Consider the following 17,923-nt stretch of genomic DNA (forward strand, 5'->3'; position numbering starts at 1 on the left):
ATCAAACCCATGGGGTTGACCAGGATCTCCAGCCTTTGGTAGGAAACTGCTTCCTAAGGCAGGCCTGGCTTCTGCTCAGCAGTACCTGCAGCCTGTCTTTCCCTTGCCCGAGGTAAGAAAACTGAGATAAAACTTCAGATCTGGGATTTGGTTTGCCAGCCTCTGTAGTCCGAGAGGCAGCAGGCATCCAACCATTTCAAGCTCCTCTCCAGACTGGTTTAAAGGCCAGCTGGGAGTTACAAAATCACGGTGCTCCAGCCACTGGGGCTTTATGAAACCCACAAAGGAGTTGTGAAACTCAGGCTAAGGCCATGCCAGCCCACACCGCAGCGAGAGGCTTGTTATAAAGGCAAAACCACCAGCGGAAAAACGGGTACTTTCCCCTTCTGACATGAGCAAGCAACAAGCAAAACAGCCTTTCTCCAGGCCCCTCCATCCTTCAGCTACCCTGTCAGACCTGGACTGCTGCTTTACCTGGCTCCATGGAAAAAAAAGCCCCATGGGGAGCACACCAGCCCCACACCACAGGGAGTCTTCTGCTCCAGCACCCACCACCTCATCAGTCTCCTTTTCCCCCCACAGGAGCAGCCCGCGCAGATTCCAGGCTGGCACATCTGTGTGGAGCACAGGAACAGAAAAGACCACATGGTGTTGCCTGGACTCAGACAGCAGCACCTGGGGCTTCCCAGCAGCTGAGTACACACTCACCAGGCTTGGCTTTGTTTCTTGAGAGCATCACGGACTCATAAAGCCAAGTGAGATGCTCCACAGATTAGCCCCGGGAAAAAAAATATCCCAGTGCGCACAGAGCCTCTTCCCTTCAAGTCATTGAGCAAACTTTCCAAACCACTGTTTCTTCAGGCTGAGAGCCAGCAGGGAAAATTACAATTGCAGAAGAATTTGTCTGAGAAAGTTATAAGGACATGGAAAAAGGCAGGGGCAGACCAGAAGAGCCAGCCTGTGCTGCAGCCCCTCCAGCCCAAGGCTCAGCTTCAGGGAGGGATGGGACTTTCCCCCCAGCTCAGTAGAGCACAGAATTGCTGCCTCCACTTCCTGCAAGATCACATGCTGCATTTCTCCTCCCATAAATGCTTGGCAGTGGAAATTGGGATGTTCTGCCCGAGGCCATTTGTTGATGAAGGCTGCCAGGTGCCAGCAGCCCCAGCCGCAGAGCCAAGCACCGTGCCAGGGCAGATTTTCTCAAGAGAGAAGCAGCTGAGTCACAGCAGCCTCCGATCCGTTCCCACAAGCCCGGCTGCAAGAGACGCACGGGAGTTCACGGAGGACAGGCGCTCGCACAGCGAGCTGGCAGGTTTGGTTTGGTTTGCTTGTCTGCAAACCTCTCTAAGGCAGCGGATCCCTGGCTCCGGATCTGTCGGCAGCGTGCCCTCGGGGAAGGGCTGGTGAGACTGCGGGAGGGCAGGGTCCTGACCTGCCTTTCAACCAGGCAGAACTGCTTTGGGATGCTCCTGCAGCATGGGGGGAAACGCCAGCAGGCGCTGGGAGTTCCCTTAGAAAACGGAGTTTTGAAGCTCATTGTGGGGTTTTGTCCCATCTCTGGGGCAGGAGCAGGACAAAGGTGGCTGCAGACAGGGAAGAGACAGAGGCATAGCTCCAAGAGAATTGATTTGCTGGGCTGGACAACCCCTCTGCCCCAGTAGGAACAGGCAGGCTCCAACCTGGCCAGGGAGCACAGGGGTGTCTCTTTCTGCAGTGAGGCACAGACCCTATGTTTCCCCTGCATGGCAGGTCAGGTCCCTGCCACACACTGCCTGGAGCAGTAACACAAATATCTGGGGTTGCATGAGGGGGGGGATAAGACTGGTGGCTATTAAAAGCTGCCCTTTTGGGTGAGCCGACCTGCACCCCCCAGAGCTGAAGACAGGAAGGTGTTATGGCCCCCAGCATCCACACTTTGGGCCAAGCCACTAGACAGGATCTATGTCCCCATGGCTTCACCTTTTTCCTCTCTGTGTCACTGTGCCCAAGCAACCTCTCTCCCAGCCCTGCCTTCTCCAGCCAAATGCTTGGATAACCTGTGGGCATCCTACCCCTCCTTCCCAGGCACCGAACCCCTACACTGCTGTCTCTGCCACCAAAGAAGAAACAACCCCAGCAGTGCAGTAAATAACCCCCCCACACAGCAGAGCCCTGGCAAGCAGAGCTGGGCACATCCATCACTCTTGCAGTTTTTCTTCAGCTCTGACACTTTGATAGGGGCGAGGGGGTGGGGAAGGAAAGTAGCTTCCAAAATTTATGAGCTAGGATTTAAAAATACAGTCTCCTAGAAGCACTGCAAAAGCCAGAGATGGTGAGGGCGAGTGGCTTAGAAGCTGCCTTTAGAAATGAATGCAAAAGCTGTGCCTGCCTTGGAAAGAGGGACTCAAGAGACCTGCATGGCTGATGTCACAAACCATGGCCCCGGTGGGATCATTTTGCAAGTCACAGCTCCCTGTGCTGTGCATTACAAGTAAAGTGCAAGGTGGAAGTAACAAATGATGGGCTATAATCCCTCCAGCCCAAAGGGTAATGTCACCCTCAGTGCAGACAGGATTTGGACTGTCACCTTCAATCTCCCAGAGTTTCTCCTCTACATCCCTGACCTTCCACTGGTACATGCATAGCCACCCTTCCAGCCCTTTTGGAGACAGATCCCCCTTTATGCAAAGAAAAGAGCTTGTAGCTGTAAATTTAGCTGAAAACATCTCTGCCACAGGAATCACATATCAAATAATAAAGCCAAATGAATGTCAGGAAGAGCAACCACAATATTGGAGTCCTTGGTCTTTACAGATGGACTGTCCCTCAGCAGGGTGCTGCAGAATGAACAGCTGAAAAACGTTACCCAGTCATTAAAAACATCTAAAAGTAATTTAGGCTGAGTGACAATGATGCTCAAAGCAAGTTGTTTGTCTGCAGAGATAAAATGAGCTATTTCAAGCTTGCCTTTTGCTGTAGTTTTCTGTTGAAGTGGGAAAGGACTGAAAAACGCTGAGCTGACAGCCTTGCCAGCAGAGCCCTGGTGCTATGGCAGTGCTGTAGGGAGCATCACCATGAGCTGCTCTGATCCCCCCTGCCATCACTCTCCCATATTCCCTGGAAGGATGCTCAGAATGGTCCGGGAAGATGGTTCCCAGGGCCACCACAGCATCTCTGCTGCATTACAGTGCCATTTATGATGATGGTTTTGCTATGGAAACATCTCCCTCCTAACAACAGATCTGTCAGCACATGTCCCAAAAGCAGACCAGCATTCATTACATGGTAATTTTTGCTTCCCTGTGATGGAGGAGAGTGACTTACCCTTCCCATGCTTTTCTTAAAAAAAAAAAAAAAAAAAAAAAAAAAAACCCACCAAAAAAACCAAATGTGAATATCTGGGTTCACCCATCAACAGCATGGCATGAGCCCAGGGTTCCTCTAAAATCTCCTCGTAAGCATATTTTTGGTGGGCTCTTTGGACACACAGAGCACTTCAAATGCCCAGTGTTAAATATTTCAGGTGAAACATAACTCTTCTAAGTGCAGCCAGCCTTACACTGAAGCTTCAATTCAGTGAAATTTCCCAGCAGCCTTCAGGAATTGATTTGCTTCTTGCTGGTACCTTCTCTCTGTGCTGTTCAACTGAGTTAATGTATTCCAAAACCTGATTTTTTTTTCCTCCCCCTACATAATCAGATTTTTGGAGGCTGCAGCGAGATGCCTTACAAGCAGTTTTTGTCCTTAGGTGTTTTCTGAGCGGGCTGCATCCATCACGTCCTGGTGCTTTAGCACTTCTCTGTACGAATGGTTCGTTCGAGAGTCAGCTGAATTCCTTTGATTCATGTCCCTGCATATCCATATAGCTAATTTACCTTTATTAAAAGGAAAAAAAAAAAAAAAAAAAAAGGAAAGGAAAGAAGAGGAGCTATTAAGAAGGACAGTGTCAAGGCCAGCAGAGCAAGTGCCGGAGGGCTGGGTTAATGAGCTGCGTGGTTGCTGCTGTCCAAGTGCCCAGGCTGGCTGGAGCCAGGAGCTGCTGTCCCAGCAAGGCTGACTCAGTCCCTCACTGGGCAGACACAGGCTGCAGGCCCCTGCACTCCCCTTTGGAGTAGTCCCTATGCTTTGGGGTCCATGGTTAACCTCACTTGCTCCAGCCTCCTCCCTGGTATTTTCCAGAGGAGGGGCCCTGCATGTGTTCAGCTTGGGCCAAGCCCCATGCCCAGCCCAAGCAGCATCCCTGTGCTTTGGGGAGAAGGTGAAACACGACTATGGATAAATGGATTTGCCCTCACATCTCACTGGAAGATCACTCTGTTCAGTCCCACAGGCCAGACAAGGATGCTGCCCCTCTGCTGCCTGTGCTAGCAAGGCCACTGAGCTGTGCCCTGGCAAGGACACTTCCAAGGAGAGGGAGCAGGGACTTGCAAGACGCTCGTCACAATCATTTATTCTTGTCATTTCTGACCCTCAGGGTAGGAAGAACATCAGAGCACTGCAGGCACAAAACAACAAGCTTTGTAGGTCATATCAGCATGTAAAGTACCATTAGGAACCACAGCACGAAGCATGAATAATACTTCCTTTATTCCATCATATACCTCAACGCCCTTTAAATAAATGCAAATGGTTTTTTGTGGACGAGGTTTGTACGAGACGCCTGCTCGGGGACTCAGGGCTGAAATGGAGCTGGAGCAGTAATTTTGCTCTCCCCCAGAGAAGTCAGAGTGTCCTCAGCACTATCTGATAGGCTTAGTGACAGTCCAAGCCAACACAGGCAAAAGAGCCAGGAGAACACTGTAAATCTTCCTCGCAGAGATTTATGTGCTACCCATTAAACCAGAACCACAAAACACATGTCCTTCCATACTACCCTCCTCTCTCTGAAGGACACCAAGGCAGGAAAAAACTTTGAAGGACTCCAAGCCTGGAAAGAGACCTTCAAGAGCCAATCACATTGTTTCTGAAAAGCCACCAACAATCAGCCTCGACGGCTTAAATCCTAAAATCCTTTCAGCAAATTATGACCTCGATTACTAAAAATGATCAGATAACGCAAAGGCAGAGAGAGATGCGCAGTGAGTCATCGCCCCCAAGCACTTGAACTCCTTTTGGTCTCTGCCGGAGTGGGGTGAGGTTGCCCCCAAGAGGCAAATCTGACACAGCAAGAAGAGAGGGAAAATGCTGAATTGTGCTCTAGAGGTACCACATAGGAAGGATTTAAAAAAAAAAAATTTCCTCATCTGCTCTTATTTGTACTTCTTCCTAGCTGCAAACATCTGTGGACGGGGTGGGAGGGGAGAGAAAGGAGGTCAGCTCTGGCATGTGGCTGGCTGTGTTCTGCTGGAGCTCCTGAACCACACAACTTGTTTTCCTAGTCTCACTCACAGGGTCATTAGAAAGATCAAAAAATGTCACTGAGTTTTCTTCAGCCAAATGAAACATTTGACCCCATACACCTCACTAGGCTCCTTCAGAGCAAGGTCTGGCACCACCTTCAACAGCAACTTCTGTCTCAGGAGTGGATGAAGAGACAGAATGGTGGACACGATGGACTATTTGGAAAGTTAGAGAGATGACATGAAATCCCTCAGCTGTTCACATAAAGCATACAGGCATTAACACAACACTGGACCAAATCCTAGCACCTTGCAGGGGGTGAAGGAATGGGACAGACATCTGGGATATCTTCCCCAGCACATGCTCCACCCTCCAGGGATCAGCAGCCTGAAGCTTTCTCAGCCAGGGAGAACGGCTTTCATTTCACAGACCCCTGCTGCATTTTTCTGCCACAAAATGCTCTTTGAACCTCTAAGCTTTTAGCATCCACAACATCCTGAGGCAAGCAGATCCCCAGCTCCTGTCTCCTTTTGTTTGCTTTGAGCTTTTCTGCTAATAAAAGAACTATGGAGTCTGAAGCCGTATGACAGAGCGCCATTGAATGGCTTCTCCTTATTTGCCCTTTTTCGGGCCATTTGATTGTTGAGCTCTCCATCTTACTTTCCAACATTACTACTATTTCAGAGAGATGCAGCCGACTTAGGGCCACTACAATTTATTCCTGTCCTTTACACGCACACACACAGAGACACCGTCACAAAGGGCTAAACCTGTGACATAACCACCAATTTAACCATTCCTGCAGCTGCTTTTCAAGAGGACAATTTAAACACCCAAGCACCCGGGGTACTCACTGCTCCTGCACCAGGCTCCTTGTGGGTCCCCCTGTCCTGCTCAGCCGGAGAACATTCCCGCATCCCCAGCACGAGCCCCTGCCGCAGCACCTCAGCTCCCTGTCAGCTCCAAACTGGAAGCGTCATCTCCAAAATTACTGTTGCGCTGCCTCCTGCCAGACTCTTAATTAGAGGAAGGCTGACACAGTTTCTCAGCAAACGGCGTTCGCATACTGCGGGAAAAACAGAATGAGGGCAAGAGGAAAAATGGGCTAATCAGAGAAAATCAACTGGAGAGAAAAACACGTTTCATTGTGCAAACCTTACCATAACAATGCAGGAGAACAAAATACTGGGGGGAAAAAATGGGTTAGTACACAGGGGAGGCAGGCAGCGCTTCACAAAGGTGAAGGAGAGCTGATATGCAGTGCAGCAGCTCAGCATCCTCACCTGGCAGGCCTCTCCCCGCAGCCTGGTTAGGGCAAAGGGGACACGCTCAGTTTGCAGCATGCAGATCACTGTGTCTGAGAGCCTGAGCGATGCTGTCTGCAGAGCCCACGGCTGCTCTGCATGATTTACACTGCCTTTATAAGAGCCTGCAGTGTGAATAAAGCATGAAACTGGATGCCTTGCCCCCCTCTCCCCACCACTGCCCCTGGCAGCTTGAAGCTATTGTTTTTATTTCAGCTGCAGCCCGGCGCTCAGTCCGGAGAGGAAGGGGACCCTCTGCTCCTGCATCTGCTCCGAGAGCCAGGAGTTTCACCAAGCCTCGGGAGAAGAGAGTCTGAAACCCAGAGGCAAAGCCCCGGAGCCTGCGTGCCCAGCCCCAGCTCAGAGCGCTCACTGCTCGGGTGAAGGACTCTCCGCAGCACAAAAGCAGCACAAATCCATTTACCCTTTCTGCTCCTCTCTGCGAGAGAGAAGGAGCATCGCTCTCCCGGCTTCAGGCAGCCTAAGCCGCAAATGCAAACCCAAAGGGAAGCACTGGGACAAGGGTGTGTGAAAATGGCCCCTTTATCCACCCCTACACACCATGCGGGCCAAACCTGCCTTGAAAAGCTTTAGGTTTGCCCCCAGGCTGATGGCAAAGGCGCTTTGATGACAATGAAGGGAACAATTCCAGTGGAGTTTCCATCCCCTCCCCTGTGACCTCCCAACAGGGAACTGGGAGGTGGCAGGGAAGCTGAAGGAGGTGAAACATCAGCAGCATCTCACCACGCAGAAACAAGGGAGGCATTCAAAAAAGTACAACATATCCAAACACCACTTAAAAGCAGCCTTAAAGCATAGGACTGACTTTCTCCAAACAGATCAAAATATCAAGATGGAAGATGCAAATGTTTTTCTTCGCTCACCACTCATCCTTGCTCTTGCTACCAGATAAAAAACTCCCTTTCAAATTCCTGACTGCAAAGGCGAGGAAGCGCTGGCTGAAAAAAGCATCAGCCAGGCAAAACTAAAAGCCTCCCTGCAAAGAGAAGCCCTTCAAGGAATTCACTTTTCCTAGATCCTTCCCACCAGCAGCCCACGCCATTCCCCAGCACTGAAAGCCCTTTTCAACACGTGATAAGAAGGGGCCCTGCCAGTAAAGCTGGCAAAATATCCACAAGGCAAAACATGAAGGTATTTCACAGCCTAGGGGGAATATGGGGAAAAGGGCGATTAAAGGAATTCTGATAAGTTAAACCACAAGGAATAAGCTAAATCCACTAATGATTGTCTGACCTCTCTGGGCAGCTCCTTTGGAGCTCCTCAGCAGCTGCTTAGGCTCCTACAAGCTCACCAAACCCCTTCCCTGCCCAAAGTCAGCTGGTCCCAAGGGCCTTTTCTCTCTTTCTGGATGCAAAAAGAAGCACTAATATGCCAGTGGAAACAGCTGCCCCACGGGCAGGGGGTTGTGTTTCCCACTGGGGATCTTTAGGCAAGAAGCAGTTTTCCAAAAGCTCATAAACCCAAGGAATAAGACCCCAGAAAAATTAGGAGGGTCATCTCCAGCAGAAACCTTTCTGATTTGCCCTTCTCAGTAAAACAAAAAGTCACAACCACCGCAAAACAGTGGAAAACAAACCAACAAAACACCAAAAGAGAAACCCCAAGCCAGGGATACTGTGCTATACATACAGTTCTCCTGGGAAAGAAAACAGAAGACCAGCATTAGTACTGGAGCTCCAGTATTCCTGCTAGCGATGGGATGAGCAGAGGAACCCAGCTACCTGGAAGTACTTGCCTGAATCTCCACAGCAGCACAGTCTCTTGCAGCCCCTGTGCCCAAATGTTGGCCCCCAGGACTGGAGCTGGACAGTGCTGAGCAGACACCTCTCATGGAGACAGACCTGGTTTTCTGTGCACAGAAAATCAGCACAGCAATTTCATTCTGAAACACTTGCCAGTTTCCCATATGTGAATCAACTCTCAGTATTAAGCCTTTTTCCACACTGAAATCCTACCTCTAAAATGCCTTTGCAGCAATCTAACCAGATCCTCCACCAACAACAACAACACACTTCAGATATTCCAGTCATCTCCTTTTCCCAAAGACATTCTCAACTAAATCATGATCTTGGGGACTTCAGAGAGTTCCCGTAGCTGCTACATCAATAAAATGTCCTACTGACCTTCAGCCAGACCTACCTGCACATCATTAATCACTTCTGAAATCCCCATCCATTACCAAGTTCCATAACAGGAACAGTGAGAATATGAGATGCACAAATACTTTCACTGCCAGGTTTCTTCATCTTTAAAACCAGAAGTGTTTGGGTTATTTTAAGCCATAGAGAGGCTTGTCAGAAAATTAAAAAAAAAAAAAAAAAAAAAGGCAAGGAGCTACAAACATATATTTTACAACCAGACTTTAATTTTTTCTGTTATTGCTGCAATAAAGTGCACCTACTTCCACATGAAATGTGATAATAGGGCTCTCAATATAGCCAACACAGTATCAAAAGATAGACCTCAAGTGCAAAATGCTTCTCTGAAGACATCCAAAGCAGTTAAGACCTTTCGTGTGCAACAACCTTTTGCAGGACAAGGAAACAGCCTTTTCCAGTGCATGTAAATCCTGGCTGAGGGACAGAAATGAGTTGGCAGAACACAAGGGCAGCAGGTTTGCTATTTCATTGCCTGGACCCTCTTGTAAAGACCCTGCAGTGATGCTTGGGAATCATCTCTGTAAGGATTCTGATGAGCACCAATTTAACCCACACCTAGCTCTTGAGGAATTACTCCTCAGCTACAGAACAGATGGAAGAGAAGTCCAGACCAAGCAGGAGTGGGGGAAGAGTGATAGTGCTGGAACAGGCATTAAGCATGAAAACACAGGACTGGCTGAGCTGAGAATGATTTCAAAACTGTCTCCATCTATAGTGAGCTAATCAGCTGTGAAACCAAGAATTGTAGCATCTGCCATAAGAATAAAACAGGACCTGTGGCCATTTGTTTTTTGTGAAATAGAGCCCATTTTCTCTGGGGACATTTAACTAGAAATGAGTGTCTGGTTTTATTTTTTCATTGTTCTGTTAAATGAAAGTAAATATCAAAGTGGCTATTTTGTGTGGAAAAACCCTCAGCAGTTTCAACATGCTTTGAACTGCAGTACAAAAGCAGTTCATCTAAGCTCCTCCCCTTTTCTTCTTCAAAATATACAGGCCAGCAATGTCAACTTTACACAGTAAGAAAATATATACACATTAAATACAGTAAACATTCCACATTTTTTTTACCTTTATACAATATTAGTGAAAAAAAATTAAAAACATTAATAAAATTACATACAATATATTCATCAGAGTAAGCAACTGTTACGAGAGGGGAGGCAGACGAGCTATCAAAGAGCAAAAGATGTCATTGATGTAACAGTGTAACACTTGAAAAAAATACCATTTAGTATGAATTTGCAAATCTAATAGATTTCCTCTAAGATGTGTCCATTCTATAGCTGTTCTTTTATGTGTAATACACATCATTAAATTTGAAGGTTTTGTAGTTGGCAGGTTTTTTAAGCTTTATTTTACATTCTTATCATAGAGAATTCCATACAAGACAGGGTAATCTACAGGAATTAAAACAAAACAGTATTATAAAATACACATGTTGATGTTATTAAAAATCTCTTATTATGGGAATCCCCATTGGTGTTTCTACCCAATAACTGAACTTTTTCATCCTATTACATCCATTCTACAGACAAACCACACCGTAAGATTTAAGTGATAGCTTTTGTACAGAGAACACAAAAGGAGATCATACCTTCCTCTGATTATTTCATAAACAGCTCCTGAAGCTTTGAGCACATATTGTCTGTGCAGCAGGACTTCACACCAAGGAATTCAGTCATCATATGGCTTTCACAGTCTTTACAAAGGTAAGCCAAATGCTGTTCTCTAATCTCCACTGAGATGATATTTTATTCTCCATTGAAAGAAGGTGCAACTGCTGTATTTTGTATTTTTAAAAGACACTGGATGTTCATACCAATTCTGCTTGGCAGATTACCATGACTCAGCCCACATATGAACCACTTCCTCACCTGCTCACAACAGGTCTAACACTCCTCCTGATCTCACATTTCATGTCACAGGGCAGCTCTTTCCCAGCCAACCTAAAACAATGCTTGTAGGTATGTGCTGGCAAGAAAATAAATACTTACTGTTATCAAATAGGTCTTGTAATTAACAAGGGAAACAAGAAAACTTCTCTCAGCTTTCAATACAGTAAAATATTTCTTGCCAGTTCTGATAGGGCTATAGGAACAGCTGGGTTTTTTTCAGTTGATCCACTTCAATTTTTCAGGAGTAGAGTATTTGTAGTAAAAAACAGTGTTAGTCAAATCAGATTCTCATGTGTCTAGAGCTTGTCTGAATCAAGCTCAAGTTCTAACTCAGGTGACTGATTTCTTCTGTTCCAAATAAGGTGAAGCTCCATTCATTCTACATCCTCCTTGATTTCAGTTTCCGCTATTTTCCCTTACCTAGGAGAGATTTCATGAATCTGGCTCCCAGAAGTCATGCAGTTTTCCCTAAAGAGTAAAAACAAATTAGTATACAAGTCAGAAATCCAGTGTCAGAAGAAATTAGTAGAGTAGGCAAGTGCTTAGCTTGGGAGCACCACAATGTGCTGAAAAAGTCCCTGGAATTTTATTCTGAAACACTTGCCAGTTTCCCATATGTGAATCAACCCCAAACACCTCCAAAAAAAACAATACTGAAAGAGCCACCTCGTTACCAACTTTAATTGCTAAGCTGATTCTGTAGCCATGTGTTACGTGTGTCACTCCTTGCTCTAGAACATGAAATATCACACACTAAACACAATTTTTTTTTTGCACATTGTTGGGAGGAATTAATAGTCTTTACGAATGGTTAATTACACAGTTTTTAACTGGAATCAATACTAGGTATAATGTATCATTTAAATTTTATGTAAAGGATACTCTGCATTACTGGAAAGCTAAGCTTTTCCAAGAGAGATAGCTTTATGTTCCAAGACAGGACTCACACAGGTGGTGTGATCACATTACAGCAGAAACCTTACAAGCCAAGGCTGGAAGAAAGAGCTCTGAGCTTTGTGTAGCAGCAGAAATTATCCACCTATTCTACCAAGGCCAGCTATGTGTCACAAAGGTAAATATTTCTGAGACTTATCATGGCATTATTTACTGCTGCATACTTTTACAAACAGGAGAGGCTTTGCCTAATCGTGGCATGAAATTTGACACATTCAAAGGGGGAGGAGTTGTTGAGAGCCCTTAAACATATGTGAATAAAGCCTTGGACTCAAGAAGTCTCAAAGCCACACAGTGCCAGACCACAGCAGGATGTGCATCACTGCATTCCTGCCCCAATTTCCTTTTGGAAGCATCTGCTAATAGCTGTAATCGGAGACAGGCACTGTGACTCCAATCAGGACTGGGATTTCAGTGTATTACACACACCTTTACAAAAATAGAGCTTTTAACAATGGAGAGGAGATCCTGCTTTTATTGAAGTCAGCAAAGTAAGAATTTTAATTAAAATCCATTCTAATACATCTAAGTGTATTCCATTGCCATGCCATTTATAAAGAAAAAGAAAATCTCTTGAAAAGATTTGCCATTTTCAAGTGCTAAAAACTGAGTTAAATACACCCTGCAATGAGGGAAGAGATTAGTTACAGTACCTGAGTAAGCCGAGTGGTTTGTATCACATCCTGCCATTTCCCATATATCCTAGCAGCCAAGCCTTTTACCTGCAAATTCACACTGATTAATTTAGCCATTTCTGTTAAAAAAAGACAAAATCATACCCTGTGTTCCCCCTCACAGCTTCAAACTCAAAAATAAACAGATAACCCAACATACAAGGTTTACTGGAAAAGAACAATTTTATTGTCAGGAAGTATCATCACCTCAACTTCAGATCCCTGTAACTCATGACTCTGAACTGAAAGTCATCCACTCCACAAACATTAGAGGCACATGACTCCTCAGGTTGAATGTTTGGAATCATCATGCAAACCTCTGCCCTCCAAACACCACCTCATGCCTGGGAAATGAGGTTTGTCACAAGTCTGATTGTACCTAGAACAGGTACAACTGCAGCCACAAAAGCCAATAATGCAGCACTGGCTGCTTCTGAAACAAATTCCTTGTACATAAAACTGTGCTTTTTCATCACCAGTCATGACAGGTGTTTAATCCAAGCCATTCACACTGAGATTTGGTTCATCTGCTGTGTTAAAACCCAGCACAATGGCATCCTCTAGAAGTTACTGCAGTATTACACAAATGAAGCAATGGAGAAAACCAGAGTAAGATTTTCCCCTCAGTGCAAAGACAAACAGAAACAGAAGTGAAAGCAAGCAGAGATACAACACTCTAAGGCAAGAGTAATTAACTTGTTAAAAGGATCCATGCTCCACTAGTCTGAGTAAGAAAAGAAGAATGGTTTTGAGAGGTAAGGAAGCACACAACTGCAAATGTCTGATTTAAAGGTGAAGAAGCCAAGGCTTTTCAAAGCTGGGGCTGGTGACTTTTTCACTGAGCTGACTTGGTCTGTAGCTTGCAAAGCATGAAGGTCACAAAATTAGGACTACCAGATGTAAGGCTCACAGACAAAGCAAACAAAAGGCAGCTGTCCAAGCTTGACATCACATACAGTTGGCTTAAAAGCATTTTTAATCAATTCATTCATTTGAAAAATGAAATGGAGACTTGTGCAAGACAGGCAGCTTTCTCAATCCTCTGTACCCTGCCCTGCAGGTAGGCTCTGCTCTTACAACTGGAGTCAGCTACCAGTGACTGCCACAAAGAGAAACAGAGCAACTCTGTGGGCCCAAAAGTGGAGATGCCTGGCTAAAGGGATGATCAGTCCCATTTCAGAGCTGCTAAGAGTCCCATTGTTAGCATTAGGAGTATTTTCAGTGAATTAAAATGGGCATGTATTTATTCCCATGCAAAGACATGATGCAGATAGAAAAAACAGGAAAAAATACCCAAGCCCATGAGGAACTCCTAGAATATCCAGGGCTGAGATGAGGGAACAACATGTATCACAAACACTAAAAACCACCCCCAAACCAAAACAAAACAGAAAATCAAGTTCTGCATCTTACCTTAGACCGATAAAACATTCTTGCATCTTCCCTAATATCACCTTTCACGTGCTTATCTAAGGCACGACAAAGCTTCAGTAAGTGTTGCTAAACAAAGACAAAAGTGTATAGCTATTAAATCCTCCATGTCAAAACCACAGGCTCTATTCAAATATTATATCAATTTTAAAATTACATGCTTCAGTTTGAATTTTTCTCAGAAATACACAGTTAAGAAAGGGAAAAGAAAGAAAACAAGATCACATTGCAAGATCCTCTATCTGTTGCTGGCATGCTCCTGGTAAAGCAGGTCTAAGAGTTTTTAAAAGCAGCTTCAAAGTATAGCAGAGCTATACAACACAAATTCTAAAGTTCCAACTAACTAATTTTGCAAATCCTTTCTGCCCCCAAGATAGCAAACAGAGTGCAGTGCCATTCACACCTTTTATCAGCAAAAAAATTCTGAAGTTACAATAGCTGGAAATAACCTTTTCAGTAATGATGACTCAGGTAATTTCTTTTGTAGGAATTGGCTGAGCAGGTAAAATATATCCAAGGTTTTATGCGCTGATCTTTTCTTTTTTCTAGATTTCTGATTACTTTAATAAAGCAGTTTTGCACTTCAGGATCTCCTGATAATGACTCCCAAGGTCTTTCACATTCTGTCAATTTCTTCATAAAATTCCTGTTTTCAGTCTCTCACTGAACAGCTGCCAAGAGGCTCCACTCTGCAGAACAGGTGAGACATGCTGAAATTCTATTTATAAACATTTGCTGGTGTCTCAAGGCCACCACAATTTATCCCCTTTAACTGGAAGAGGGGCAGAAATGAAATAGTTGAGATTGATTTTGCACAAGTCTAGCCTGCATAATATTCAGCCATACCTGTCTTGCCACTTGATGGCTAACAGGTCAGTGGATAATAAAGTCTTTCTTCCTTAAGAAATTGAGACATTAAAAAACAATTGAAAATATCAAGTTCTCCACAAACCTAATATACTGAGACACCTAAGCATCCAAATGTAGCCAAACATTAGTGGCTTATGTGTCTCAAACAGTTCATGAGACAGATTTCTTAAAAGCCAAGAGTGATTCTACAGGGCAGAAGGTTTACACAGACACCTTGCAGCAAGCAACTCTCAGCATATGATCACAGAAACCTGAACAGAAATACTGAAAGGCTAAGCAGACAGAATTACTTAGATGTTCACATCACATGGCAAAAAGGAACTACCACTACAGAGAAGAGCTACAGTCCTACTTTCACTTGCTGCACTCCAGCACAGGAAACAAACATGCTTGCAAATGTTTTACTGGATATTTTTGAAGTGGTTTTCTCCTAGACTGAAAAATTTCAAACCGACTTCCAAAATTGATAGAATCATTTGACTTAGAAATTCTGTGTTAAGTTTATATCCAGATATTTTCTGAGAAAGATTAACACAACAAATGCCTGCTCTTTCACAGCCTTATGTCTGGAGGTAGCTCCATTCACAGAAACACAGAAGAGAGTTTTCTCTGCAGTAAACACACAGAAGTTCTTGCATTTACCTTGCCCAGAACAAACGCTTCCTCCAGTGCTCTTAAGCACTGGTGATCTTCCATCACATGATAGCTCTTACCAAAACAGACTAAATGTGCATGATAAACAACATTTTAAAATCTAAAGGTCTAGCCACTAAAGTTACTTACCCTTTGACTAGAATTTACAACATCAAGGAAACTGGCTTCACTGACTAGATGAAGGAGGACATAGATTAGGTAGTATACCTGGAGAGAAATCAAAAGAGCTTTAGCAGTGAAAGCACCATTATTTTAACTCTTCACATCTAGACATGGAACCATCTCTGCTTTCTGGAGCGAATCCTCCAACAGCCAGGCCAATGGACAAGTATATCAACATATCTGCCTAAATAACTAATTTGAAACAGTATATTCACATATTAGAAACCTTATTATACTTAGGTTATTTAAACCAGTATTATACTCGTTTAAATAACCTAAGTAATCCAAAAAAATGTGCTTTTACCAACTGAAAATTAAATTCAGCAGTTGGCTTTATTTTCTCTTCATCTACCCCCAGATCAAAACACTTGCTGAGAGATTCCATGATAACCACTTAAATAACCAAACCAACAATCAATTTTTGGATGGATGCAAATACTAAATCTTTTTAACATTTTTTTGAGAGAAGATATTAATAAAAGATTCACAAATCTTTTTCTGAAACCTGAAGGTAAAGTTTTGGCTCAGCACTGAACAGTTTTCACTGATTACATCAGAAGGGAGGGAAGATTGTCCTCTGATTACAGAAGTAGAGACTCAAGACTTCCCTGTGACTTCAGAAAATCTGACCATTTCCCTGTTTGTAAAACAACCCAATACAGGTTCCTCCACCACATACTCCTTTCCTTCCCCCACGACTATAACCAAAATTAGTAATATTTTAAAGATGAACAGTAACAAAACAGCGTATTTCCAGTTCCATATACAGAACTGTTAAAAAGTAAAAGAAACATTCCTCAAATTGTATCGCAACATATAATATTACATAAAAAATATAAAAGAGATGCATAAAAAGTAAAAGCAAAAAAGCACTTGGCTATATACCTCATGTTCTAGTTCTGCATGAACTTCATCATCTTTATGCTCCTTCTGCCCTTGTCTCATCTCCCTCCTCTTCTTCAGTAGATAAGAAGGTTTCATACACACCAGAAACTGATGCAGAAGAAACATCTACAGATACAAGCATTAACAAATTGGACTGATTTACTAACAACAGAAAATTGGAAACTGAGTGCCCCTACATATTACTTTTTCACTGAAACAAGAACAGAAAAGGGGCTTTTCATTAAAAAGGAAGTTTTCATGCTTTGAGTAATTTTTGACTATTCACAGACTTCAGTGTTTGTACACTTTCTCAATAAGAGATCAAACCTATGAAAACAGCGTCTCTCCACATGATTTCAAAAGGAAGACTCAAAGAAATGTAGACCTCTTTCCAATGTCTAAAACTAATGTTTAGGTATATAAACAAGCACAAGCTGCAGAACATGCAGATTACACACATGTGCAAATACACTTTTAACACTAATCTGAACAAAACATTATTAATTGGTCATTTGGTAACATTCTTGAAAACAGGCTTACAATATTAAAACATAAAACACAAGCATACAATATTAATGGTTTCTGAACTTTCAAATTCTACAAAGACAATACATGTAAAGCAGTACCTGCTTATCACTGTCATCAGGTATTTCTACATGCTTCTTATGAAGGAATTTTGCAATTATCACTAGGCTAAGGCGCCTTTTTACTTCCCTGAAAAACAATTAAAAAATTATTTCCCTTAGAATTTTTTAAACCCACAGTTTCTACAAAGTATGTGAGGCTATGCATGTCTTCCTTAGACATAAACTTGCTTGCAACTATTAAACTGGATTTTCTGAAATAAGTGCTATATAAACCAGCAAGTAAGCTAGTAAAACAGAAGTAGCCTCAATCTCATTGCAGTTCAGCTTCTGCACAAGTAAACAGTGCTAGATACTTGTCTCCAAGCCTGAAGGTAATGACCTAAATAGCTCTGCTCACTCAGTTATATTACAGTTTACTAATTTCAAAGATACAGAACTCAGAATAATGCTTAGAAGCAGACATGAATCACCCAAAGAAAATTTAAATTTTGGTAACTCAGACAAGAATTAGAGTGATGGATGTCAGAACCTGGAGCTAAGCCTTCCTTTGCTACAGTGTACCAAGAACTCACAGCCCAGAAACTACATAAAAGATTTAACATCCCTTTTTCACGGCAGGGATGATCAGGAAGCTATACATGCACACCAAGAGTTGCACATACATCCATAACATATGAGAAAACAAATCCCTTTTTTTTTTTTAAGCGTCATTTTGCAGGCTTTGAGCTTGCACAAACGAAGCAGCCGTGAATGATCTGTGTCTTTCTGACACGACAGCATCATTACCGTCCGCGCGCGATGTAGCTGGGCACCAGCTGAACCAGCCACAGGAGGTTGTGGGGATTGCTGGAGAGCTCACTCACTGACAGGCACAGCTCAGGCATCTTCAAAAGAACAACAAAACATCCTGAAACTGAAGAAGGGCTGTTTGCTTTATTTGCAAAGGAGCACACACCTACTCCCTAGAAACACAGGCAGCGTAATTGATAAAAGGAACTGATCTAA

At 43.8% G+C, this 17,923-nt stretch overlaps 2 protein-coding genes across 3 annotated transcripts in view; both read right to left on the reverse strand.

Moving 5' to 3' along the window:
- Window positions 1-6,280, reverse strand: part of SEMA4G (semaphorin 4G) — a 29,006-nt gene extending 22,726 nt beyond the window's left edge. Inside the window, exon 1 of one of the 2 annotated variants that reach the window (XM_059851850.1) lies at window positions 6,174-6,280. The gene's annotated coding sequence lies outside the window, so the exon portion shown is untranslated. Of the gene's footprint in view, window positions 1-708; window positions 964-6,173 lie in introns of those variants that run through there. The other variant, XM_059851849.1, reaches the window with a different exon arrangement.
- A 2,709-nt stretch (window positions 6,281-8,989) lies between these two features.
- SLF2 (SMC5-SMC6 complex localization factor 2) overlaps window positions 8,990-17,923 on the reverse strand; it is a gene marked incomplete at its 5' end in the record, with an annotated part of 29,568 nt that continues 20,634 nt past the window's right edge. Inside the window, 7 exons of the mRNA XM_059851860.1 lie at window positions 8,990-11,169; window positions 12,309-12,377; window positions 13,743-13,829; window positions 15,414-15,491; window positions 16,332-16,457; window positions 16,958-17,045; window positions 17,705-17,802. Of these exons, the coding sequence (XP_059707843.1) occupies window positions 11,134-11,169; window positions 12,309-12,377; window positions 13,743-13,829; window positions 15,414-15,491; window positions 16,332-16,457; window positions 16,958-17,045; window positions 17,705-17,802 (582 nt within the window). The remainder of the gene's footprint in view (window positions 11,170-12,308; window positions 12,378-13,742; window positions 13,830-15,413; window positions 15,492-16,331; window positions 16,458-16,957; window positions 17,046-17,704; window positions 17,803-17,923) is intronic.

Source organism: Haemorhous mexicanus, chromosome 7 (assembly GCF_027477595.1).
Source record: "Haemorhous mexicanus isolate bHaeMex1 chromosome 7, bHaeMex1.pri, whole genome shotgun sequence".
Classification (NCBI taxonomy): domain Eukaryota; kingdom Metazoa; phylum Chordata; class Aves; order Passeriformes; family Fringillidae; genus Haemorhous; species Haemorhous mexicanus.